The sequence below is a fragment of the Pyxicephalus adspersus genome, chromosome 8, assembly GCF_032062135.1.
Source record: "Pyxicephalus adspersus chromosome 8, UCB_Pads_2.0, whole genome shotgun sequence".
Classification (NCBI taxonomy): domain Eukaryota; kingdom Metazoa; phylum Chordata; class Amphibia; order Anura; family Pyxicephalidae; genus Pyxicephalus; species Pyxicephalus adspersus.
The window spans coordinates 51532866-51559223 of NC_092865.1; the positions used below are offsets into that span (position 1 = coordinate 51532866).

The window sequence follows — 26358 nt, forward strand, 5'->3', positions numbered from 1 at the left end:
TTACAAGTCATAGAAGATATTTATTTATTATTCATGAACACAAAATGTATCCATTGCTCACTGATTTACAACAATGGGTCACTCCCAACAGCATTCCCTGAGGACAGGAACAGATGAAACGTACCAACTTCCTGCAAAAATCTGAAGACGCCAATTAGAAGGCAGGTAAAATATTCCATGGAAGGCAGCCAATGGACTTGCCAGGAACCCGTGACGTCACACAAGGCTTAGGCGGCATTCTCAGGAAAATTGTCCCAGACCACAAAACGCAAAACTTTTCCTTGCAGGCAGCAAATTAATAAGAAAGGCTGTATTTTGCTGTTGTAGTGTTTTGATGGTTGGCATGGAAGTTACAGGTAAACAACAGCTGTTCAGCTCTCTGAGATGCCTATTCTTGTCCTAGGGAACTGCGATTGTGCTTGCTGGCAATATCATCAGATGGTAACAAACAACATTCTTCAACATATTGCTTAGAAAACCTCTTTGCAAGCCCAGCTCTGGAATTGAGACACATCTATGGCTAGGTTTTTTTTTTCTACAAGGCATGATGGTCAAAGTCCTTATATATTTGCAAATGCCACAGGTCCCGTCGAGCAAGAAATGATTTATTTTTTAACCGAAAAATAACCATGTAAACCATGTATTACAGCAATCTATAAATGTATATATATATATATATAACACAAACACCAATCGGCAGGACTAAACCCAGTCTTTGACAGATGGCTTTTCAACAGAAAACACTCCTTGCAGTGTTCCAAAGAATACAAAGGCCTATACACATTGGCAGGCGCCATTTTTAGGGGGTAGGAAAAAAGCTTTGAACTGGCACCATCACTTTAGGATGAGAAATGGAAAAATCGAGCATGTGACTTCCTTTTACAGGCTTGGTTGCCCACAGCACGCAATTGCAATAAAATTATAAGAAACAAAGCAGAAGCTGATTGGTTGCTGGAGAAATGGCGCAATTCAGGACGATTTTTCTTTCATACATTTGTAGTCATGAATCTTTTTGTAACACATGCCTTAATGACACGACCCGTTCACATAACAGAATGGCAACTTCCAATGTATATAGGCACCTGGCCGCTTTAAAGGGAACCTTGTCACAAGCAAGACACTTGTGTTAAAAGTCTCGTACAGACCCTGCTAGAGCTAGAATCCTAGGGTACAGCAGAGGCTTTTTGCACATTTTGCCAATTCCCTTTAAAGCATAGATACCCGTTCTTATGTCAGCAAAGCATGTAATTTGCTTTTTTTTTTTTTTTCTGCTGATTCTTTTAACAGACACATATCACAAAATAGTATTTGGTTTAATGATTTCTTCAAAGAAGCAAAATAAAAGTGCAAATGACATGGAACGCATTTGTGATTAACTTCAAGGCTTATCAAAGGAACATATCAAATTCGACTCACACTGAAATGGGCTTTGCCCAGTGCAGTTGGCATTTCGTATTTGCGTGTGATTCAAAGGCACATATGTTCATGAAGTTACATTATCCATTATGTAATGTTCCAATGCTGTTGTAACTAGGGCCCGAGGCCCAATAAATAGAAAGTATCAGATTGCAATGCTACACCAAGCAATGATATCCAACACAGAATACATTTTTGTGTGTGTGTAAGTTTTCATTAGCTTTCCATATGCGATAATGGATATTCAATATAAATTTTAGTTCAGGCAAACATTATAACCTCGGTTATGTAACAGAGGGCCAAGCTTAATATTAGATATAGTCCATTGGATTTCTACGGCTGGTGCACAACAAACTCAAAAGGGATAAAGGGGAGGAGGGAAAAAAAAGAAAAGAAAAAAAAGGAAAAAAAAAAGTTTATTGAAAAAAAAAAAATATATATATATATACACACAGGTGTAACAGAGGTATTTGAATCATCAAATATGGAATGTTTTAGAAATATTTAAAATAAATAAGTATAATAATATTAATCGGTGCTCTGTCCAGCACAGCTAAGTAAATGCCCTCATTTTGTTTAATTTTGGACAAGTCTTCGCATGGGTCACACCCATGGAACCCTGTCACCAATGTGACCACCACATAGTGGCCGTCGTTTTGGAATAAACATAGTTATAGTGCTTCGTACGAAACGTGGTTCTCGCGAGTTTTATTCTCCATTTTCATCTCTTATTTCTTTAATAATTGCTATTAAATTTTGGAGTCCAAAAATGTAGCCCGTGTCTTGACCTTCATGTACGACACTGTCTTCCCTGTAAAACTTGCAGGTGGTGTGTGCAAAGTCTATCATCCGCACGTCCACCGTGCTAGCGCTGTGTTTATTACTAGAAGGTTTGTAGGCGTAGGCTCCTGCAGATTCATCTGAAGACTCCTCAGAGAGGTCCTCCAGATCTTCTGGGTCCGAGTCCATGTGAACTTCCTGTAACTCTTTCCCGTCATATATTATAAGCAGGGAACTGGAATAAAACCGGTAAGACTCCTGTTTTTCTAAAACCATTTTAAGTTCTGTCAGTTTTTTAAGGACAGGGTCAATTAGTTCCCGGCGTAAGTTTTTGCCGTTGTGAAAAAATTGGTAAAGTGCTTCTTTAAAACCCTGAACCGAAAGCTTCCTGCCGTGGTATTTGTTCATAAACATTAGTTGCCCCGTACCAGCTTGATAGACCTGGAAGGAAAGTGAAAAAACAAGGCTATTAATTGGGATATCTGGAGATATTGTATATTAACAAAAAAAAGCAGGATATTTTGACACATTAGGACCCATAACAACCAATGATATGCTTGTGTGAGGACAGCACAAAATGCCTTGAAGCGCCATGGCAGAAACTGAGGCCGGCTGGTAAAAAGATAAAACAACCAATAGATGCCATTTGTATTAAACCTTTTCTTTTACAGTTTGCTAACATATGAATTATATCTAAACTCAGTAACTAAAATCTCATATAAGCTTTACTATGTCATTAAGATATCAAGAGACACTGTATGTTTTTTTTTTTAATCCGCATCCTTCAATTAATAAATACTTAGTGATTCAAATATGAATATCCCTGCTTAGTAACTTCCTGTCATTGGGTGACAATGGTCTCTGAACTATGCTTCTATGTTGTCAGGCATACTCTGGAGAAAAGCTACAGGAGACTATGCAAACACATTTTGTACACAGGTAGGTCCTTGATTACTACAGGGAAACCAGTCCAGATGGTCCTCACGGGAAAACCGCTCAGAGAAAACACATGCAGATGCTTTTGACTTTCTAATATGATGGAAACTGACAGCACTGATATACAAAAATAGTGTTTTATGTAAAAAGAATATGACTTGATGCAAACTATATGTCATACAGCTAAAGTTATCATCTGCTTTAGAATGAACTTGTATTTGTACAGGCTCAGAAATTGTTATCACCCTTGCAATGTTTAGGAGGCTCTGGGCTTGTGAACGATCTCAGCCACAGACTATGAGGTTGTTTCAATTCTCCATTCTGTTTAGTGAGGCAGATAATAGGATAAGCAGACAAGACAGCCCCCAGTTAATCAAGGCATGAGAACATTGTGTAACTGAAGTTAATGGTCTGCCAAACAGTTACATTAAATATAAAACAAGGCGGCCAGGCGGTGTTTACACAGGGGTTAAACAATTACACTCCGTGGAGTCTGGTACTCTCAGGGCTGTCATCCTGTATGCAATGTCCAAACATAACCAGTAATTTAGCGGCGATGTCCACCCCTGGATAAGAAGGATTATAATCAATCCTTTCATTTTGCAGAACAAAATCACTCTGCTTTTAATGAGAAGTATAAACAGTGTGCCTATCTTGGCTTTCCCTAACTGACAGGCTTTAAGAGTATACAAATACATTAATAGATTTACTTAATAAATAACCTGCTATCAGTTGAAGGAGGTCGACATTGTTAGAGTAATAAGGAAAATACAATTTCCACACTATCCACAGAGGTTGTAAGTTTAAAGCAAAACTCCGGACACCTTCACTCTCATTTGAAAATCAAATGATAAATCCCAGCATGCTCAGCCAAGCAAGTGGTCAGGTTGGACTAATTAGTAGTTGTAACATTAGTACCGGTGGACCCTCTATTAGCAATAAGTTAGGAACAGACATTCTGTAAGCTCCAGGGAGCTTTAAATTTGAACACGTGAAGCATTTTTTTTTTTTTTTTTTTGCAAACTCACCTGCATCCCACAAACACGAACCCCAATTATTGCAGACGTGCTTTGCTGACACTTTTGTATCTGGTTAGCTTTCTTCTCCTCTGATGCGTCGTCTCCATGCTGCCGTGTGCCCATCTTCAGGTCGAGAACGCATGGCACTTGATATCGACACGTCAGGTTTTCCAATAAGATAAATTCTGACTAGTTAAGGAATACACACAACTTTATTCATTGTATTTACAACTGGTTTAGCGGTTGGGTCATTTTTTTAGGCATAGTTTAAAGGAAGATATTCTAATATAATTGAATTCCAATCCCAGCCTGAATTAGATCATTATAGAGCAATATATTCAAGTTAAGCTATAATGTAAAACACATTTGATGAGTACCGATTCCCTCTGCTAAGAAGCAAATCGAAAAAAAATTGTTCGAAGAAAAGCTGTGGCAATAAGGCGGATTAACAAAAAGCCAAGTGTGTATGGAAAAGGCACACTGTTCTAACGTTGGAAATAAATCTGGCTATTATAAGAACAATAAACAACAAAGTCTTTCATACAGCAGGGTTGCAACACTTTCAAATAGGGATTAGTAACTTCCACTCTATAGATTTTATGCCAGAAGGTCTATTGGCAACTGGCTCCTGCTACAGCTTTGTTTATGTCCGGACAAGACTCAGACCCGAGTCACCTGTCAATGGTATTACAGAGGCTTGCACCTCAAAGTTACTAAAAGACACAGACATCTTACTAGAGGATGAGAGCATCTGAAGTGAGGCGAGACACTTAGAATTAATCCGCTTTCACTTCCCAGTACAGGTCTAATCACCAGACTGCTTAAGATATGATAAACACAGATTAAAAGGACCACAGAGTCACCTTTGCTGAAGGGTGCAAACTCTGCTATGTGCAAGAAATGAAGTGCATGATGATATAGTGAAAAGGGTGGGGAAAGCTGGATGACGCACAAGTAGTTAAAAAATGCTTACAAGAACTCTCATAACTATAACAAAAAGCTAACCAAATGCAAACTGTTAGACTTGAAGATCTTCCAAAACTCAAAATGTAAAAACATTTATATAAACTGCATGTAATATACTTCTGTTCTAATCCAACCCTAGTCTGGATGCGTAGTGTAGTGTGTAGTGCGCTTCTATGCAGCATGACACTAAAACAATACTAAACAAAACAATACTTTATGTTTTATACTAAAAAAAATTCCCATCATGCCTTACTGTATTAGTAGTAAAAAATGTTATTTGAAAATCTGTTTCCAGTCGGTTTTGCCAAAATTCCTGCCAGGTATAACAATGCTAAGCACAGTTTCACAATCAGCATTGATTACAATCAGTAATACAATCAGTATTGTTAACAGCCAGCTTAGCAAGCTTCTTTAAAAGTCCATTGGGATGCTTATAGACCTGATAGGCAGCTCAATAAGCATCACTTCAGCAAAGATGGTTAACAATACTGCTGGAAATTGTAAGGAAGTTGCTTAGCATTGCCAGGGTGCAACAGTGGTGATGGTAAAGGCTGGATCCTCGAACAGGAAGCAGGTTCACAAATGTACTTACTTTTAAAAAAATGATATACAATGAAGCAAGATGTCAAACATACTGAAAATAGATTCTGAGGTAATGCATAAGGGGATGTCACTGTGGTTTAGAGGGGCAGCGTTTTCTCTATAACCCCAAGCGATAAAGAGGACATGGCCTCAAGCTAACAAAGGTCAGAATTAAAGAATCACATCCTGGTTGATACGCTGGAAAATGCTATTGATAGAAAAGGATACTGTATTGATTTCTGTGTTTGGCGTTTTCCTTCATGCGTTGGAGCTGTTGCTGGTGGCACTTCATACTCCAAGGATTGTGCTTGAATTGCGAACTAACATTCCCTTTCTTCTCCACACTATAATACAAGACTTCAGATTTCTTTAACCATTCAAACTCCTCTTCTAGCATGTGACTAGAATAAAGAAACATAAAAAAAATTAGAACATAGTCAAAACATTTTAAAACCATTTGCCTGACTTATGTAAACAGATAATAAGCCCCATTACAGAATGAATGCAGGACAATGATAATAAGATATTGTGTGCAATATACAAACCTACTTGGCTACGGTAGAGAAATAAATATTCCACTCATATCTTAGCTATCAGTCTCTAGGAGATGTGCATGGTTTTCTAGGAACTGGAGATGAACACTAACTGGGCCATAAAACCATCTTTACATATATACAGAATACCAACTATAACTAATAACACTTCGCAATCTGACTTCACAGTATTGAAACAACAGGTAAACAATTCCAGTTCACCTATGGGTGGTCACAAGATTTAGAACTGGTTATATTTAGAAAAATACATCCTGTACCAGTATAATCTATATTAGCATTATTCACCAAGGCAGAGTACAATATCCAAAGTGCACCAACCTCCTCATCTGTCCTGGACCCATCTCTAGCTGGTTCCTAATGAGAACTTCACCATCTTAGACATCTATGGCACAACTGTGACTTTGGAAACATTCCAAATTCACAGTTTGCAAAAAATCAGCAGTATGTATTTACCCAAACAGAATAATTAGAAACAAATACAAATGATGGCATGGAAATCACACTGTGTATATGCCAAAGACAAAGAGGAGGCTGACTAAGCACACAAGACTTCATTTATATTTAAAATACCAAACTTGGTTAGGCTGAGAAACAAGACATGTTACTGGATAGCTCCCACGGGCTTACCTCTTAATTTTCTCCTCCTTTCGGTGCTGTCGAACTCTTTCCTTGGTAAGATTGTCGTTCTCCAGCATAAGGGCTTTCTTGTTAGACCACCTGAGAACTTTACTTTTTGTCTCGCTGCAGTCTGAATAGTCTACATTTTCTAAATTGTCTTGGTCCCGGTTTAAGGGATAGGCTATTAGGCATAAATTGCCATCTTCATCCTCTTCAAAGCTTACGGACACCACACCTGCAGGGGCACAGACAAGGGCACATTTAGAGAACAAATTGGAAGGTGAAGCACAAAATGACACAGGGTTACATTGACAGCTGAGTGTTTGTGTCTTACCCAATCCTTAGCATTTATTCTGTTTCTGGCCCAACCTGATCTGCCAACCGAGCAGATATCAAAAGCAGCTAAACACAGAAACACCCAACACAGAAGAGACAGCATATATCAAGGCACTGTATTGAAGCATTTCATATTAAACCCCCAACAAAGCACAACACTGACAAAATAATAACAGGAGACAATTTCCATTTATGAAAATATTTATTGAAGTAAAATAAATATTCTTTTATTGGTAGCATATAAGATGTAAAACAAACTTTATTTACATCTTGCAGCGAAACACTACATGTGTTTCAAAGGCATTGCAGCAAAAGCAAGAATAAAATAATAAAGGCATCCAATGTCACAAAACTATGAAGGGATCAAGGCATTCGATTAGGAGATGTGCAAGCAGAGCAAAATAAGAACAAGGGAGGGGAAGACAAACAGTACAGCAAAAACTACCTATTGAGAATCATCATAGCTTATAAACTTTCTTTATGAAGTATTAGTGAAAAATTTATGTAGTGGTATTATTATTCTCAGTAGTGAACTCTGCTTAGAACAGTCTCTAGAACACTTTTTTTTTTTTTTTTTTTTTTAATAAAATAGTCTTTAAGCGTTCAGCTGTTTTTCCGGAGTGCCAAAAAAGTCCTTAATAGTCCTGAACTGTCCCTTTTTTTTATTGGTCCTAGTGTCTGCATGTCACTTGGTGTCGCTCATTTCCCACAGGGCAGGCGGACCTGGGACTAACAGGAGGCTGGGGACAGCAGCGATCTGCTCTCAAGCACAAATGGAAGGGCTAAGGGGCGAAAAGGAGAAGCCAGCTTGCAAACAGCTTTATCTCCGAGAAAAGTCAGGACTGTGGGGAGCTGTTTGCCCACCCTGCCAACCATACCATAAACTAGAATAGCAGAAAAGAAAAAGCAAAATAACACAACAAAACAGAGATTGTGCAATTATATGGTAACATTTTGAAAGTCATGGCTGCTTACCCACACATTTGTTAGAGAGAACAATTGCAATAAATAGTTCAGTAACATTTGCACCTGTTTACCTGTTCGTGTGCCATGACAAAATACAAGAACGGACGGCTGTAAGGTGTTTATTGCCAGCATTGTGTAGAGAATATTAAAAAAAAAAAAATGGCCACATCCCAAATCTCTGAATCACCTGCAATTATATTACTCAGGAACAAAGAATACTCTGGAACGCAAAACCTTTCGTAGCGGGAACTCCACTTGCTTATTTCAGGTGACTCATTCCAAGAGTTTACTGCAATCCTTTAATCCAAAAATAAATTTTCCATTTCCTCTGAAAGGGAAAGTATGCAGAACGTACAGGAAATGTTCAGCCTGTGTAGCTTCATTTGTTTTTGTTACCATAACAGTTTAACCAAACTAAAGTGAATTTATCTTATAAAAAAAAAATTGAGGATTTTTGTCACCCAAAATTATTAACTAACCTCTTTCCGCAGCCAGAGGAGAAAAAGTAGGAGAATAAATTGGGAGAGAGACAGAGAAAGGGGGAAAAAAGAGTGGTCGGGACCAGGTTGTTTTAAAACGCTGGTCTCCTAAGGTTTCACTTACCTACTGGAGTCTAAGGGAGACACAGGGCCGCAAGCACAGCTGTCTAAACTCTAAAGCTTTTAGTCAGCCAAGAGACCCAATGGTTATCTCCAACACACGCATCACAGCCTGTCCCTGACAACATCAAAATATATGAAAAAAAAGAAAATCATTCCCAAAACTGCTTTCATTAAAGAAAGAGCTTTAGGGGAAACAGGCAACATTTGTACAATAGTAAAAGCACAATAGTAAAAGCAGTGCACCGTCACAAAGAAGTGAGAACCTACCTTTGTACTGTGGTGTGAATTTTCGGATTTCAGCAGGGAGTGTTTCATAGAACAGGTGCTCCCTTTGAATGAGGGGCTTACAGATGGTCTTGTCGTTAAAGCGAAGGACACAAGAATGCCCTCCGACTTGGTGTAAAAAAGGCTCGAGTAGGACTCCCTTTCCGTAGTGCTCCACTTCCATGGCTCCGAATGCTGGGCTCATTGTTACTGCACATTAGAGAGGGCGAGCAGCACAATAGCTTCTCTGATTTGTCCTTTAATGTGGCTTACCCGTTTGTAAAGTTTCTGTCAAAACAAGTGTAACAAAAAAAGGTCCCTTCTTTTAGTCAAGCGCAAGATTCAATATGAGCATGCAGATATAAATCTCTTCATTATTTTCTAAAGCATAATCCAGGCAAAGGTCTTCCCTCAACTAGGCACAATCCTCAACTGAGCTAGCAGGCTTGCAGCACTGAAACAAATAGTGATGTCAGGCAGGAGAAGAAAAACAATCTTGCTAGCTCCTCCTGCCCGACATCCAGCCAATCAAAGAGACATCTTGGGTAGGCTGGGAGGAGCCTCCAAGGCAAGCTGGAGAGACAAAAGAAGGTGGAGAAAGGAACATTGCTGTTCTCAGCTGATTTTGCCATTCTAAACACTGAATGTTGATGTGATACAGCAGCCATAAAGCTTAGCAACTGACAGTATTGTGTGATAGGAGACCACTGCCTGCATTACATAAAATAAACTGCAATCGTAGCCATGATACAATTGACAATACATCACTTATTTAAATGCGATTAAACAAAAATGGCAAAATATTTTCAAACATCAGTTTATAAAAAAATAAAAATAAAGCAAATATAAAACGGATAACATTCATTTCTAACATTCAATTGAAATTACAATAAACACTGAAGAATGTTTTTTCCTGAACAAGAATCAGATTTTCTAAGCAATCCCTCTCTTTCAAGTAAATTGTACCATGCATGTTCACCATTTTTACATGCTTACTTAAAACTGCATTCAGCTCTGGAATCGCTTGTAAATAAAATACAATAAATAATATGAATTGTTTTTCACACAGCTCCAATTTATTTTTCACATGAACTCAGACAGAGGTCACTTTACCACATTTCCCCAGCAGAGGGCGCTGTGGGCTATTATGTCAGGCAGCTGTATTGCTAACTCTCCTGATCTGGTTATATTCATTTGTATAATCCTCAAATTACATTGCAGTTTATTCTCTTTAAAAGAATTATGGAAATCAGTAGGATCACTTTTATTTACTTGATTTTGTTATTTAAATATTGAAAAGAATATGAGCATGTTAAGGTTCTGGAATGTGTGCAACAAGAGCCCAAAACAAGACAACACTGATCAGAAATTATGTGTGCAAGGTGAATACCACAATTCTTGTTCATGTATTTCAAAATTCACGTCACTGTAGAGCCAATCTAATCTGACAAAGGCTTAAGAAGAATACTGTAATTAGTTTCTTAGGCAAATGTTTTGGGTGATTCCTATAATTGTAAAGCAGTTTTCTGAAACTCATGCAAGTATCTACAACACAGTGAAAGACCTCCCTCTCTACCTGTACTTATTACATTTGGGTGGTAAATGTGTTTGAACCCAATTGCTGGGTTTTATTTTTATAATGTTCCTCTTCTAGGGTAATCTGCTAAATGTGCTCTCAGAAAGGCTTTGAAAAACCCTGCTGAACCCAACTATTATCTTCTGCCTACGACACATGAACATTAACTGTTCAATCAATTTGACAAGAAAACAGTAACTGCTGAGGCGGCTTACAGATAATTGAGTGACTTCTCTCACAGGGTTAACGGGTTCCCCAAAGGTCATACACAAGGGTGAAAACTAATAAGGCAACCCTGTATTTAGGGCAAAGTCACAGGTTTGCTTTAGGGCAGAGAAGTTAAGAAAAACATATTTACAGCCCCAGTGTACATTAGTTGTTTAGTGCGCACCTGGAACAAACATCAGTACTTGTGAATATGGCACTGTTGTCATTCACCAGACCACGTTGTGGTTATATAGGGGCAGAAGGAACGCACTTTACGCTTGTACAGATATTGAAAAACTGTTGCTTGTAACTGATTATTTCAGATGACAGTTTAAGGACTATTCACTATACGACAGGCTGCTTTGCCTTATTCCGTTACTGCCTCCTACTATTTAAACAATTAGCAATCAGTCATTTAGCAAGGCGAATCACCAAACGAAACCTATGCCAACATTAGGTTTGCACCCAAAACCATTACTACTTGTGATGGTAATGAGCATCTCTACAGTAAAGGTCATCTGGATCCCACCTAAGATTGGCTCAGATCCAACAGAACCACCCTGCAAGCAAAGCTCTATACTTATTTCTTCCACAGCCTATTCCTTAAACCTGCACTCCTAAAAATTCCTTCACCTGAACGGTCTCATATCTGTGTCCTGTCATCCACCATGGCTCTTTCTGCCATTTTCTACATTGAGAGACAAAGTCCAGTGGAGAAAACAACTCATGGTGGAGGACGCAGGTGCAAGTAGTCCCTGGGTTAAGGACATCCGACATAGGGACCACTCCTAAATACGAAACAGGGCTTCCCTGCTCGATCCTGTGCAGTTTGCATGACTTGCAGAAGAAATCTTTTGCTAAACACAGCTGAGACTGAGCTCTTCTGTAAGCTCTTGTAACTCTTTAACGACCAAGACAAACTCTGTAGTTGTTTCTTTTTGCTTTGTTTGTGATTAGCTCAGTGAGGATTTTTTTACAGTAACCGACTACACTTCCTAATAATATGTTGAGACAAACATCTGTCCTAATTGCTTTTTTAAAAATAATGTGCCTGTTCTGACTTGCATACAAATTCAACTTAAGAACAAACCTCCAGTCCCCATCTCGTAAATAACCCGAAGACTACCTGTATCCAATACAGCAAAACTGGCTTTAGATGCGAAGATTCTTAAAGCAGCTCTGAACTACACAGAACAAACCCTTTACAAATTATAAAACTGGGGAGTGAAGGGTATTTATTTTTAGAGTGATTTTTATTCTAATCTCTTAAAAAAAGTTGTTTCCTTTTAAGCATCTATGACACAACTTATGAAAGGTTAACAAAACCAAACTTCTGAGCCAATTTTACTGTTCATATATATATGTAATGTCATTCCACCGATGGATGATTTTATTCAATCAGAGCAAGTGAAAGGAGTTTCTATTACATGTCCCCCCACCCCAGGAAAACACAGGAGCAGAGAAGAAAACACGCACAGAAACAAGCCACAGACCCCACCCTTCTGACTCTCAGATGAGCTCATTAGCCGGATCACGGTGACGTGACACATTCCAGCTTTCCGGCTGTTCTGTTGCTTTACATTGTTTCAAGGGTTGGAGTCCCACAGATAATTATGCAAGAAAACATTATTGCCGGTGCTGCGTTTTATATACAGCAGTTATTGCATGCATAGAGAACATTCTAGGAGAGAAGTCACCCACACGTGGAACTTAACCTACACATTGACATTCTTCAGCTCCAAGTTTCAGTTTCCATGTTCAGAGAACAGAAACACACTGTGCCTCCTCTAGGAGAATGGAGATATCATTTCTTCTTACTCAATTAACAAGGTTAGGTTATATCAAGGTGTCTGAGTACTAAATGACTCTGAACAGTCATCACCTGTGGAGGAACGCAATCTCACAGCCCTTTGAATTTTATAGCTCAATGCTGGTGCCTGGAACATACTGCTAAATGTTTTGGATATCTGGTTTCAGCGATCAGTTATGGCTTGTGGCATGGGTCATTCAGCAGCTAGTTATATATCACCTGCAACAAAGTCATTGCAGGGGATCATTTCACTAAACTCTATAGAATTATGATCGCTATGGATCATACAGCTACGTCACCAGTCTCTACTTCTATATAGATTCTCTCTCTACCTAGCTACAATTTGCTACATTTAAAGATCACATTTAAAGCACATTAGTGTGGTGGTAAGTGGAGGGAATGCCTCTTATATTGCTGGTCAGTGGGAAGAATGTCACCTTTTTCAGTTCTACTGACCTGAAGTAAAATTGCCCAAGGAATCATTTGAGAAACAATGATATAGACTATCAGGAGTTCCCCTACTAATGATGACACTGGCAATGCCCCTAACAAAAATGCCCATGTGACAAAAAAAAAAAAAAAAAAAGATTGAAAAACAAAATAACGTAAAAAAGAGAATTACCGCTAGAAAACTCTTTTCTTGCCAGCTGCAATCTGTGCGAATCTTCCATACAAATCAGAACAAGCAGCTTGGAAGCCACTGATTATCAGAATCCATAGGAAAAACAAGACCGCCAGGCAAGAAAAACTATTCCCTTGTTATTATACGCAAAACGCTGACTTTTTTGTTTTTGTTATAGCCCAGCAACGAGATCAAAAGCAGAGAAACATGTGAGAAAAAACTAACAAACCAATCTGGCTACATCTGTTTTCTGTTTAAGGGCACTGGAGACGGGATAGTGAACCCTTTACAAAACACAAAACGTAATACTAGTACAAATAACAGAACCAGGACGAGATTCTGAAATAGAAGTTTATGCAGAGTTCTCATAAATGTAGAAAACAGGACACGAAGATGTCCTGCGAGTGCATTAGGACAGTGATAATTGATTTCTAGGAACTGTTCCTTTTTTATTTTTGATACATTTTTATACAGTGATACATTTCCAAAAATATATCTTCTGCAATAATTCCCAAAACTCCATTTGTTATCTATATTGAAACCACCTACAGCCTTAAACACCTGTGGCCAAAACCCTAATTGGGGGTCTTCTGAATGTAAGTTTTCCTGTTAATATAACCAAGCTGTTTCAACACAAAAACAGTCGGTCTCCAACCAAAAAGAATGGGTTCTATTTTAGGACTAGTGGGGCCAAGCATTATAATGTTTGGAATACAAACAATATTATAACATCTGCAATATACCCAGGAACAGTTCCCCTATTCCATGTCAGGAACCAGCCAATTGGATATCTTTTGCAGATGAGACCTAATGAGCAACCTAGAAAGATTTGTGTTGCTAAGCTAGCCAGCTTTTGCACCCATTACAAGAGGCTCAACTCGTCCTGCTAGGTTTGCAAGTTTTTTTTTTACTAAAGAGAATGCAACAGGATGGAGAATCCCAAAAGGTGGGTGGTAAGAAGGCTAGAACTATGACATATCACCACAAGAAACTCCAGCAAAACAAAACCAGCTAATGAATCAGCCCACAAGACCCTTCCTCTAAACAAGATAAGAAAAACAGTTATTTTTGTCAATAGCAACTATCTAATTTTTTCTTTTCCTTCATTCAGCTACAGTAAAAAGGCAGACAAATGAAGTAGATATAAACTATAACTGGATGATTGCCAGAACACTGTGCACCAAAAGCCACTGCTACTAGCGATTCATGTAGCTGCTTATTGCACTCTGAGTAGTTTATGACAAAAATATGAAAATATAAGTGCCTAAAACCATTTCTTTCATCACATACTTTGCTGTGAGGCCCATGGGAGACAATGCAATCGTGTCATAGTAAAAGGGGACCCAGGCTGTGACACTGTAAAAGGATTTTAAGCAGCAAAGACTTTGTGAGTTGATATAAAGTTTAAATGCTGCTCTTTTGGGTTGGTAACTTTTTTATCTGGTTATAAAAAATGTAATGCAAGCCTTTTTTTCTGAAGACATCAGTAGGTGTACAGTTTCCAATATGCAAAAAGATACTTTTTGCTGCTACATTTCTGTGTATTTTATATGCGTGTTTTTTCTTGTGTTGACATCTTTTGCTGCCAGGATAAAAAGCTGTCATGACTGCTTATCACCTGCCTGTGATCCAGAAAGGTCCTCTGGGATTGTATGATCTTAAAGCAAGAAGCATTAGAAGGGCCCCTGTGGAGCTGTTATCTGGGAAGATCTGTATGACACCAGTATCTAAGCAATTAACATGAGAACACTAAAACACCTTGGTAATCTTAGGATGACAAATACTCTGGAAGCAAACAAAAAATGCAAACAGTAACTCCTGTATAATAAAACACCATGGTGGAATCAAATTATAAAAATGAATTATTTACCAAAGACATCTGAAACCAAACCAGCTGTCACTGGGGCCATGTTTAATGATATACGTGATACACAAACAAGACACAAGTTAACATTTTCTGCTTATGTGAGGTCATGTATGCACTCACCGCTGAAGAAGTGCTTAATTGAGCTACAACCCAGTGAACATGCTAGTACATATAAAAAGAGCACTAAGCTCCGAATTTAATAAACCATAATTAAAGGAATTTTTTAAACCTCTTGTAATTCCCCATACAGCATAGTTACTATGGGGGGGAACACAAGGAGCCACCAAGTTGCATTCTCATAATGTACTAACAGGGAACATACTGGCAGGAGGAAACATCAATGTGACAGAGAGATGGGTATTTATTTTGCCTCTTCTCCTTTTACTGTTTAGTTACAGGCTAGGGAAGGGACAGGACTTATAAGCAGCAGAAAATTTTTTTTGTCAAAGAAGGCATCAGTCCTTGTGTTACCTATCGATCAGCGGCAGTCATTAAAAATTAAACCGGTGTCAGACAGCAGGTTTACAATAGTACTACTTCAGGAAAATCAATGTGATAGGATGGTTGCTTCATAAACTATCTGAAACAGTATGCAATAAACAAGCCCAACGGCTTTAGATTCTATATACCGTAAAAGGGAACCTCACCACATCCTCAATATTGTTTAGGATTTACTAGTGCTTTGTTTGCTGAGGTTTTCTGAACTATGAGCTATGCACGTTCCTTAGACAGCTTTCAATATGCTACAGTGAGGCCCAATAGAGATCCATTTCTGATGAAACAGCCCAAACCCATACAGAATATACGTAAGGTTCCTGGCACGGTTTCTTATATAACATAGCACAGGAAAGCTGCTTTCTGGGCTATTGGGTTTAAATAGCATTACTCTGTAAAGTAGGAAAAAAAGTAACTAATGAAAATCTGATGAATGATTCTCTTTATCTTTGAGATGTAAAGCACTGGCTAATCCCCACAGAAACAACATTGTTTACCAAGAGCCTTGCATAACAGTAAAGAGTGAATAAAACAATGTAAGATTTGTTTAAAGGAGAGAAAGGAGTGTGCCACTATTACAATACCTATACACTGCTTCTAAACAAGCTTTGTGAAAAAAGTCTTAATATATAAAAGAGCATCTCAAAAACAGAGTTGTCAGAGTTGCACAGAAAATGACATTACCAGCAAACAAGAAATGTCAAAATCCATGGGATATTGCCATCAAATTAGTGTTTTCAGCCCTTATGCAGCATAGTACATGCTAAAAGCAATGGGTCAAGGAACAGTGGTGTTCACAACAATTTAGAAATGTCAATGGTATAAAATTAAAAAAAAATGGGCTTATTCACGCTAGCCCTGCAGACAAATCTGGAGCGTAACCTAGTCATGCAGTCAGTTGTTAAGACAAATATACATAAAACTTATCATCATTGCAATGCATTTATATAGCACCAGTCCATTGTCACCCCACTAACTAACCCTCAGAGAAACTCACAATCCAATCCCTATTATAGTCATATATCTAGGGGACACTTTTTCCACCATGTGGAAGAAAACCCAAGCAAACACTGGAAGAACATACAACCTCCACAGATGGTGTCCTGATTGGAACCCAAAACCCTGTTGCAAGGGTAGAGTGCTAGTGCTAAGAGAATGCTTAGGTTCTATTGTGTCATAAGAAGTAGTGTTGGCACAATATGGTCATGCCACAGAGCAGAGTTTTGTATTTCTTGAGATTTGTAAAGCTTTTGCAATACTTAGTTGGAGACTTGGGGTGGAAGGTACACTGTGACAAATAAGTGATTCCTTCCCTTTGCCAAGAAGTGGTAGTGTATTTAACGATGAAATGGTTTCACGGTCTTTGCAATGGCTAATGAGGTGAACATAGACACAAAGAGCAGAACACAAAGGAACCAGCCATAAAGAGACCCTGTCATGGGCAAAGCATGGGGGCTGACTTTGCTGACCTCTGAGTAAAGAATGTTGGTTCCCCGGCTGCCATGCTGATACTTTAAAACATTCTAAATCTCTAACCAATACAAGCTATAGACATAAGAGGCTATGGCACATTTCTTACATCACAGCTGCAGGATAATTCCAGGAGTATAATCCAAATGTATTAAAAACCAAACTCAGTCAAATATCTAGCATTTTTATTAAAGCCTCAACAGTGGCAGCCCCCATACTTCTAGTAAAACACAGTATTATTATTATTATAATTATTAATAAACAGGATTTATATAGCGCCAACATATTATGCAGCGCTGTACATTAAATAGGGGTTCCAAATGACAGACAAATACAGACAGTGATACAGGAGGAGAGGACCCTGCCCTGGATTGTAAGCTCTTCAGTAGGTGGTAGGAAATTAGTCAAATAATTTTAAGTTAATTGCGACTAGTTGTCAGGTTGATAGATATTATATATGCCACACATACAAGTGGAACAACATGTGCCTTTCACTAATATATATGGCACCCTGTACTCAAACAAGAATACAGAGAAGCCACAACTGCACAAGGAAATCATGTGCTCTGTTTCCAAATATTGGTCATGTGACAGCACAACAGGACAAATGCTATACAAACCAAAAATGTCATAAGAATTAGCACACCGACCAATATAGATCAGCATGGCTCAGGTTATATAGCACAGCGCATTTTCTATGACAAATACAGAGGCATTTCTTGCCACTGTAATCAAACCTCTTTCTTCAAGACAACTGACAGCAGGAGAGGTTGTTTGTTAAGCATGTTGTTGATTATATAATTACTATATAAAATGATGAAAGATAAGCATCATCAGCAGAAAAGTAACCCAGGTGCTGCATGCTGACACGCAGCTATTGCTAGGTGCTGTACACATGGGAGTAGGGAGAGAGAAACAATACTGATATTACAAGATACAGCGATGTCCTTCACCCAGGACTTAACAGATATCTTTTGAAAAAAGGTGTTGGACCTTTCACAGCCGTACAGATACCATGACAGATCTAGTAATAAACAGCTGTGTACACAATGTGAATTACCAGTACAGCTTACCTTCATTAACTATATAGTGGGTAACGAAGTATAAACAGTGGCACGGTTTCAGACTTTATGGCCCAGGAGTTTATCCTTTAAGATGTGCGAGAAACCTTTGCTGTAACTGATAAAAGTGCTCATAGAAGCCATTTAGCAGCTCCTTTTTTTGCCTATGCAAACTTTTTTTTTATCCATTACACAATGCAGTGAGTTTACATGTCAGCCACCATGATAGTGAATGTGCAAGTTATTACTAGGATGCTCTTCCTGAAACCACCAACCCAGTGCACCATAAATTTCAACCGTAATGTGGCATAAAGGATCAAGAGTGGGAAGGATATGTTTGTGACAATGTCAAAATGCAAACAGGGACCAGTGAGGATAGAAGACAGGGTAATGGCAGGCAAAAAGTACTTCCTGATCTATGTTAGGCTATATTCAGACTGCCATTAGGGTTGTGGTGCAGTTACTACTTCCTCATGCCAGTAACCTGCTGCCTCGGGAGAGGTGCTACAAGTAGCTTCTACCCACGGCAGTCCCATTGAAGACATCAGATGATCATCCATGGAAACGATCTTTCATGACCATTTCAGGTGACAGATAAATGAACAAGCACTGCACACAAAGCACTGTTCTGTTCTATGGAAATAGGAGAGACAGGAAGAGCAAATTGCAACTGCTGGGTACTAGGAGTGAACAGCAGTCGTATTAGTATTAGCCTTTAACCAACTCATTGTGGTTTTACAAAGGATTTAGTTCACTCCAGGGAACAGCATGGAAAAAAAGTTCTTAAATTTGTGATGGAAGCCAATGATAAAATTGGGAAATTTGCCAAATATTAGATTTTTTTGCACCACTAATAAACATTCTGCAATCTATTCACAACCAAGTAGCATTAGCTGGGTACATGCTCCATTTGTTTCTCTAGCTAACTATGCTGATATGTGGAATGTGGCACACAGAGCGCTCTATTTCCATTCTGGGGCATATAGCAGTAAGTGAAAGTGTCAGCCATTAGATCCTAGAAGCAGAGCAAATAGCTGCAGTTTTGTTTGAGGAGGAGGAGGAGGAGGAGGAGGAGGGGAAGGATGTGTTTATTTAAATCTTCAGTAAAGAGACTGCACAGAGTAGAAACAGGAAGCACAGCATCCAGACCTCCGACATGTAACTCTAAAAGTCACAGGATGCAAGGTTTGACACCTCATCAACGCTTGCTTTTATATTATACTGTAATGTGGTAAAAGTAGGGTAAAACAATATAAAAGCAAATGTTGCGCTAATAAAATGATTATTTAATTTGCTTTCATGAGGAATTAGAAGATTTCTTTTGTGCAGCAAGAAGTGCAAAATCACATTTTCACTGGTTACAAATAAAGGAGCTGCTTAGGTTCCTTTCTTTTTGACAAGGAAACCATAAGAAGGTTCCAAGGCCCTGTTCATATCAGGTGCTCTGGCTTCATTTGGAAACTTTATTTGCTACTTTCTCAATTTATTTCTATACAGAAATCTCCCCAGGACCTTTTAGCTGGGCGCACCACTCGGCATGTTTTAGTGACCACCGGGTGTTTTTGGGTGGCTACTAAAGAGTTGGGTCACAATACAGGCGGTCACCCGCCTAAAATTTCTTCCCAAATTTCTTCATTTATTCTGTTTATACACTATTGCAGCTTAGCCACCTCTGCATAGTTAAGATGAAGACACCTTTATGAAATATGATGGCTTTGTAGTTTCCGGTGTCACTTATCTGCTAAATGAGTAGAACACAACTATGGTCTGGCTTGTGTTCCTTAAGATATATCTAAATCCAAATATTTTTTAGGCTTGTTCCTTTAATTTTCACTCACTAATCTGGTGAATAACATACTTACTGCAGTGATCAAGCCAGATTTTTCTTTAGGTAGGTGAGGGCCCCTGTATTGTGACCCAACCAATCAGTAACCACCCAAACACAGCTGGCTGGTTTCTGAAAATTGCCGTGTGGTGTGCCCGGCTAGAAGAGGCTGGGGATACACTGGATATAGAAAATAAAAATGTTGTGTTGAAGCATTTTTGCAATGTCTTACAGTGTATAATCGCCCACCCTGATCTTTGTTGCACAGGAAACTGTGGGCAGATAGATTTAAAAAATAGATAGACTTTCCATCGAGAGGCATGTTTTGTTGCGCTCCACATGTGCTCGGATCATTTTCTGCTGGGGTAGAGACAGCTGCAACCCAACCAGCGCATTTATAGGATGCAGCACATGCAATGTACAGCTGTCTAGCGCTTTTTAATGAAGCTTAAAGAGCTGATACTCAGCTGTTTGTGGGTGTTGATTTCTGCTTTTTTTTTTTTTTTTTAAAATAACAGATCCTAGGGCAAACCTTTATGTAATGTATGCGCTCCAGACCTTCTTTTCCAAAAAAGGGATTTTTTCATTAGACAAACTTCACAGCAAAATTGGAACTAGGTGATAACTATCAGTGACTTTTCTATAAATGGAACATTCTATTAAATAGTTAGGAAACTTATCTACCCCTGAGCTGCTATCTATCTGATCTGACAAACTGCATATATGTGAAATATTATTTTTATTTAAAGCCATTATTGTGTGTGGAATAGAACTGGATCACAGAAAACAAGCAGGAACCATAAAAGGGAAATTGGTGCTGGTCGGACATATGCTGAATGTGTTTGGAAAGATAACTGAAACCGGCAAGAGCTGGCTTTTCATTATGAGAACCTCACTAGAAATTCTACGCTGCCCGCAAAAGCTGATGGTTTCAATACACATTCACTTGAATAAATGATAAAATATTCTGACACTTTAAACTATGAAAATCAAAAATGAATAGGCATTTGTTATGCAATGGTGCAGAATAAATATTCTGGAGACCTTTTTTGCATTAGTTTAAACACCAGGGAATAGAAAATAGGTGATGACCATAAGGTCTGAGCACTATTTCTGCAGCAGCATGATGACTTTCTGAGACAATGTGCAAGATCCTTTTTACAAATCATACATGTGTACTTCCAAAATATATTTACTTCATTATTTGATTACTTCAACACTACCTAACACTCATACCCTTGTCACACACATAGCTCCAGGACTTTTAGCGCTCCCCTGACTCTCTGGAATGGTCTTCCTTGTCCTATTCAGCTTGCTCCTACTTTCTGCACATTTTTAAGAGCCCATTTTGTCTTCCTATTGTGTGCTACTCCCCCCACCTCCTAGATTGTAAGCTCTTCTGAGTAGTGTCCTCTCCTCCTGTGTCACTGTCCGTATCTGTCTTATTTGCAACCCTATATATGTTGGCCTATATAAATACTGTTTATTAATAATATGGAAGAAGAAATACCCTCAAAGCTACATCATGACAGAATAGTAGCTAGGGTCACAAGAGCCAACTGTAAATAAAGGTGGACATTAAAGGTCATTAGTCTCTCCAAGATTTATGTAAGAGAGTTTTTCAGGACGCACACAGGGTTAGGAAAGTTCAGTTTTCAATGTAATAATATTATGAACTTGATTGGCAAAGAATATATTGGGTAGAAATGGTATCCGGGCATTAGCGGAACAGGCCATAATCACCGTCAGGGCACAGAGCTCCTAGAAGCGGGTACATTTGACACTGGATGATGTTACATATCCAAGACACGTACTAGCTAGATTGATCTCAAGCTTTTCCTACCATGTCAAGGAAAAATATGTTATGTAACAATATCTTACAATAAAGTATGCAAACCTTTTTTTTATATAGCTGTGGATAGAATAGTAAAGAAGTTGGAATCCCTTCTAGCCTTCACTACTAATAAGGCCCTGTTAGATTTCATTCTATTTGTTCTGAGGACATACTTTTACTGAGCAGGAAATGAGGGAAAATCTACGAGGAAAGTCAACTAAAAAAAAAAAACTGACATTGAGTTCTAGCATTCAAAATAAACACCAGGATCAGAATTCCGGATTTAAATGGTACTTTTACTTATCTCATCTCACAGCCAGTTTGAAAAGCTAATCTGGGCTGCGGTCGCAGGCACTGACGTCATCCCCTACAACACAAGATCAATAGCCCTGCATTGGAGGTGGAGGACGCCGAGGGCCGGAGATCATGAAAACACAAAGGAGTGCACTGGATGCTGTGGGACATGAGGGATGAGATAACTACACCACGCCTAGATATAAACATACATATAACCTTTGCATTGTGGGTCTAGTGCAACTGCAAGGAAAAAAACCTTTCCTTAACCTTGATTTTAGCTTTAACTAGAGAGAAGAAAAAAAAAAAAACAATGTTGCTGATTTTTTACCAGCTTCTAATCATGGGGACAACCTTTTACTAGACAGAAAATGAAGGAAATCTATCATGAAATTAAACCTGACAGTTTAAATTCATTGTTTAAAACAAAGAAAGGAAAGTGGGCAAAATTAATCATATGTATTCTTTGGCATACATATAGGTAAGTTGGTGTATATACAAATCTTCTGGTAAAAGCAGGAGAAAATTGACATACAATCCAATAATACACAAATAAAATGTGAGAAAATCAGGCTCCCCTGAGAGATGAAATACCAGGGAATTTACCTTTCATTACTAAATAATCAGTTGCCTGACTGACAAGATTTATGTAGGCAAAAAGATAGCGTTTGCATGAGTGTGGGGCGTGTACGTCAGCAATGACATCACCATGCATGCGGGGGGACATACGCTGAATCTATATATCCGTCCATTCACCCATGCCAGAACCTTATCCGCTAATCAAGTCGCCCCAATAGTATAGGTGGCTCGACAATCCACAGTAACCACTGTGGATTAACGGGGGAGACACGATGGCTAGCGGGGATCCCGGGACCCCCCCTAACAGAGGAAGGCAGGCATGGGGGAAGTGGAAGGAGGCGGGATAGGGTGGGAATATGTAAAGTCCCTCATTGTTGGTATTGAGGGATGTACTAAAGAGTGTAGATGGGTATGTAAGGATGAATGACAGTACAGAGAGTAAGAACCATCTTTGCTGAGCATGATCAGACACAACAAATGCATACAAGTATTTACACCAACTTACCTGTATGTATGCCATAGAATATAAATGATCCATTATTTAAAACTAAGAAAAAAAAGTTTTTGTATATAAATACAATACAAACCTTACAATAATATAATTTCCTTGTAAGGAGTGAGACAAAATGCATTTGTTAAACTATCAGTTATTACGCAAGCATTATGAACTAAGTATACAAAAGGGGTTTTCCACTTTTCATTAGTTGCTGTGCTGGCTTTTTCTAAGAGTTCCGCTTGGAGACTGATGGAAATCCAAGGTCTGATTACCGCCAAGCACAAAAGTAATTAGCAAATGAACGCAGAAAACAGTTTTAAAGACCATGCTGACTTAATGAAAGTGATTTGTCAGAATTTGTCCACAGCAGTCATTCAGCTTACCACTCCTAACTTGCATCGGAGTGAATCTGGTTACTATGGAAAATACACCCAAATATACCCCGACGTAATCCCTATTAAATGTACAGCGCTGCATAATGTGTTGGCGCTATATAAATCCTGTTTATTAATAATAATAGTAATAAAAATAAATAAAATGCAACCATAGGCAGTGATCTCGGAACATGCTTAATTGACCTGAAGCAGCAATTTTATAACTGGCAGTGTCAGCATTCCCTTTGGCTTTAGCTGGCAAGAGATGCTAGGACTTTGAATTCTGTTACAGATGAAAAGGCAAAGTTTAGCCTGCCCTGAATCTAGGGCAGTGAAGCCGAACCAATTCAATCCTTTTGTAAATTACGATGTCCTGGAACATATACTGTATATAGCCCAGGAACTTGTTTGGGCAAACCCGGAACAATCATATGCAAGACAGACCAGCATGTACAATGTGCAAACCTAATTCAATTATGCACAAAATTTGTAAAAATGCTGAATTTTTGCAGTTGCTGCACAGAAAGGAAGAATAATCTCCATTAGACAACAGATGTTGGTATTTCAAGCTTCCTATGCTTCAGACTCCCTATAAAACATAACCATACTGAACCAATGGTTTCCCAAGCACAACAAAGGATAACCTGACTTTGCAGATGCAATGTTCATAGTTTAGGGGACAGACAATGCCAGAGAGTGCCTATAAGTGACCCTGTGTTACCCCAATGTTAAACTCTGCCTACGTAAAATAAACAGACCCTGTAGGTGACACAATATAGTCATCTATTTGATGGGTTATTTCTCTACTCTTTGCCCTGTTCCAGGGCTGCAGCCTTGGAAAATACTCTTTGGCATGTTGAGAACTGTTGGATTCTCATTGTCACCCCAAGCAATGGTTCCTTTCTCTGACCTTTACATCATAACAGGGCTCAGCGGTGACACAGAGGTCACGGGAAGGAATGATGGCATGGGTGGGTGGGACACAGGAATCTAACACTCTCCAAAGTCCCAAATTCTTAAAAGGCTTTACATTAGAACAGAGAGGAAAAAGATGATATGGCCACTGGAGAGGAGACTATAATTGGTCTTCTAATGTAGTTAATAATTTAGTTCCAAATCTTTAGAGACCTAAAAGCTTATAGAAGTGGCACCAGTTTGGGATGCTTCTAAGGTCAATTAGAATTTATTGGCAAATGGATCTGACCTGTAGCTGACCTTTACTGAATTGAATTTGACCTGCTTTATTCAGGTTTTTCATTCATATAAACTAATACAAAAATACAGTGTTGTCCCTGGCCCCTTTTAGCCAGGCGCACCACTCGGCACTTTTCAGTAAACCCTCCGGCTGTTTTAGGGAAGGTACTGAAAAGTTGGGTCACAATACAGCTTCTTCTGGGGAGAATATGGGGAATGCAAAACCTGCCAGATGCAAACAAAAGCCAATTGATGCAAGTCCTAAAGGTAAAAGAAGAACCTGTGCAGCTAATCCCTTTATTTTCATAAAAGAAACAAGAGAAGGGCTGTTAGCAATTCTTTATCTGGAATCTTTGTGAAGCTTTACCCTACGCAGTGGATATGGAGGCCTGTGCTTCTTGTTACCGGTATTACAGCATTCCCCTGGTAGGGGAGCCCTTTGGGACAACTAATTTAAAGTAAATGGGGAATGCAAGACTGGCAGGCATAAACATGCTGACGCAACTACAGCAAAACAATCGTCAGTACTAAAGAGAACCTGTGGGGTTGGACCAATGTTTCTCAGCCTATTTAACATGGAGGAAGCCTTGAAATAATGTTCAGGTCTTCAGGGAACCCCTTCTATAATTCCTATATCCACAGCTCACAGTACATTAGTGTGGTGGACAGTGGGAAGAATGTCTCATATATTGTTAGCCATTGGGAAGAATGTCACCATTACAGATAGCCAAAAAGATCATTGGTGTCACTTAGACTGACCTGAGAGACACAAACTGCTCCAAACACCCCTAGGAACCTCTGAAGGAACCCTAAATGGGGAACACTTGGATAGAGGAACTGAAGCTAATTAAGATCAGTGCTGCCATTTCCTTTCACAATATTATATTTCCAAACGCCACCAAAAAAAAAATAATAAAGTAAAATAGAGCATCTTGGGATTTGTAGTCCTCCTCCAGTCTCCTCTAATTGACGTCATTCTGGGATATTTCCTAACACTAGTCTCCTCCAATGGACAAAACACTGCATGCTGGGACTTGTAGACAATTAGTTTCCTCTGATAAAGGAAGGAGTTCTGAGATGTGTAGTCTTTCCACTCTGAATGAGCCAATGGGTATACTGGCGTTATATCCCCACACTGGTCCCATTTACTGAACCTAAAGCAGCATTTTTGGAATTTACACAGGTTCAAATGACTCAACAGGGCATTCTGTGACTAGTAGTCCTCCAATGGTTTCCTCCCATACAGCCAACATCATATGCTGGGACTTGTAGACCTCTCACAGCCTCCAATACAGACAACACGGTATACTGGCACTTATTTTCATTTATTTAACTGAATAGAGAATATTATGGTCTGTTTACTATTAGCAGGTGTCCCTGTCAAGGCCTTTTAATGTTAAGAACCCCTCCCCCCAACATGTGACAACTCAATGTCCCTGAGACTCGGACAGACGTGTCACCTCCGCCCGACCATGGCTATGTAAACCGCTATCCTTATTTAATTCATTTTTCTTTTACCTGATGTCCTCCCTTGGCCAGGTCCACAAGCTGCTTCCTCTCTTTTGTCTCTCGGCAGAATGAAAATGGCGGCGTAGACTTCCTCAGCCTCGGTGTA

General features: G+C 39.0%; 1 protein-coding gene across 2 annotated transcripts; it reads right to left on the bottom strand.

Moving 5' to 3' along the window:
- On the bottom strand, positions 1 to 26358 carry IP6K2 (inositol hexakisphosphate kinase 2). 2 transcript variants are annotated; one of them, XM_072420584.1, is made up of 6 exons: positions 26262 to 26358; positions 9043 to 9327; positions 6881 to 7106; positions 5928 to 6100; positions 4161 to 4336; positions 1 to 2637 (listed from the first exon to the last, which is right to left on the bottom strand). In XM_072420584.1, exons 2-6 carry the CDS (start codon positions 9242 to 9244, stop codon positions 2125 to 2127), a joined length of 1290 nt encoding a protein of 429 aa, XP_072276685.1. In that variant the 5' UTR covers positions 9245 to 9327; positions 26262 to 26358; the 3' UTR covers positions 1 to 2124. The 2 variants fall into 2 exon arrangements, with proteins under 2 accessions (XP_072276685.1, XP_072276684.1); XM_072420583.1 differs by lacking the exon at positions 26262 to 26358 and having other exon boundaries at positions 9043 to 9506.

What these genes read in the sequence shown, in the direction of transcription:
- IP6K2 (XM_072420584.1), bottom strand. Translation starts at nt 9,244, where the DNA reads ATGAGCCCAGCATTCGGAGCCATGGAAGTGGAGCACTACGGAAAGGGA. An exon ending in ATTCACACCACAGTACAAAG is followed by an intron (nt 7,107 to 9,042) that starts GTAGGTTCTCAC and finishes GTGCCCCTGCAG; the next exon opens with GTGTGGTGTCCGTAAGCTTT. An exon ending in CAAACACAGAAATCAATACA is followed by an intron (nt 4,337 to 5,927) that starts GTATCCTTTTCT and finishes TTAACTAGTCAG; the next exon opens with AATTTATCTTATTGGAAAAC.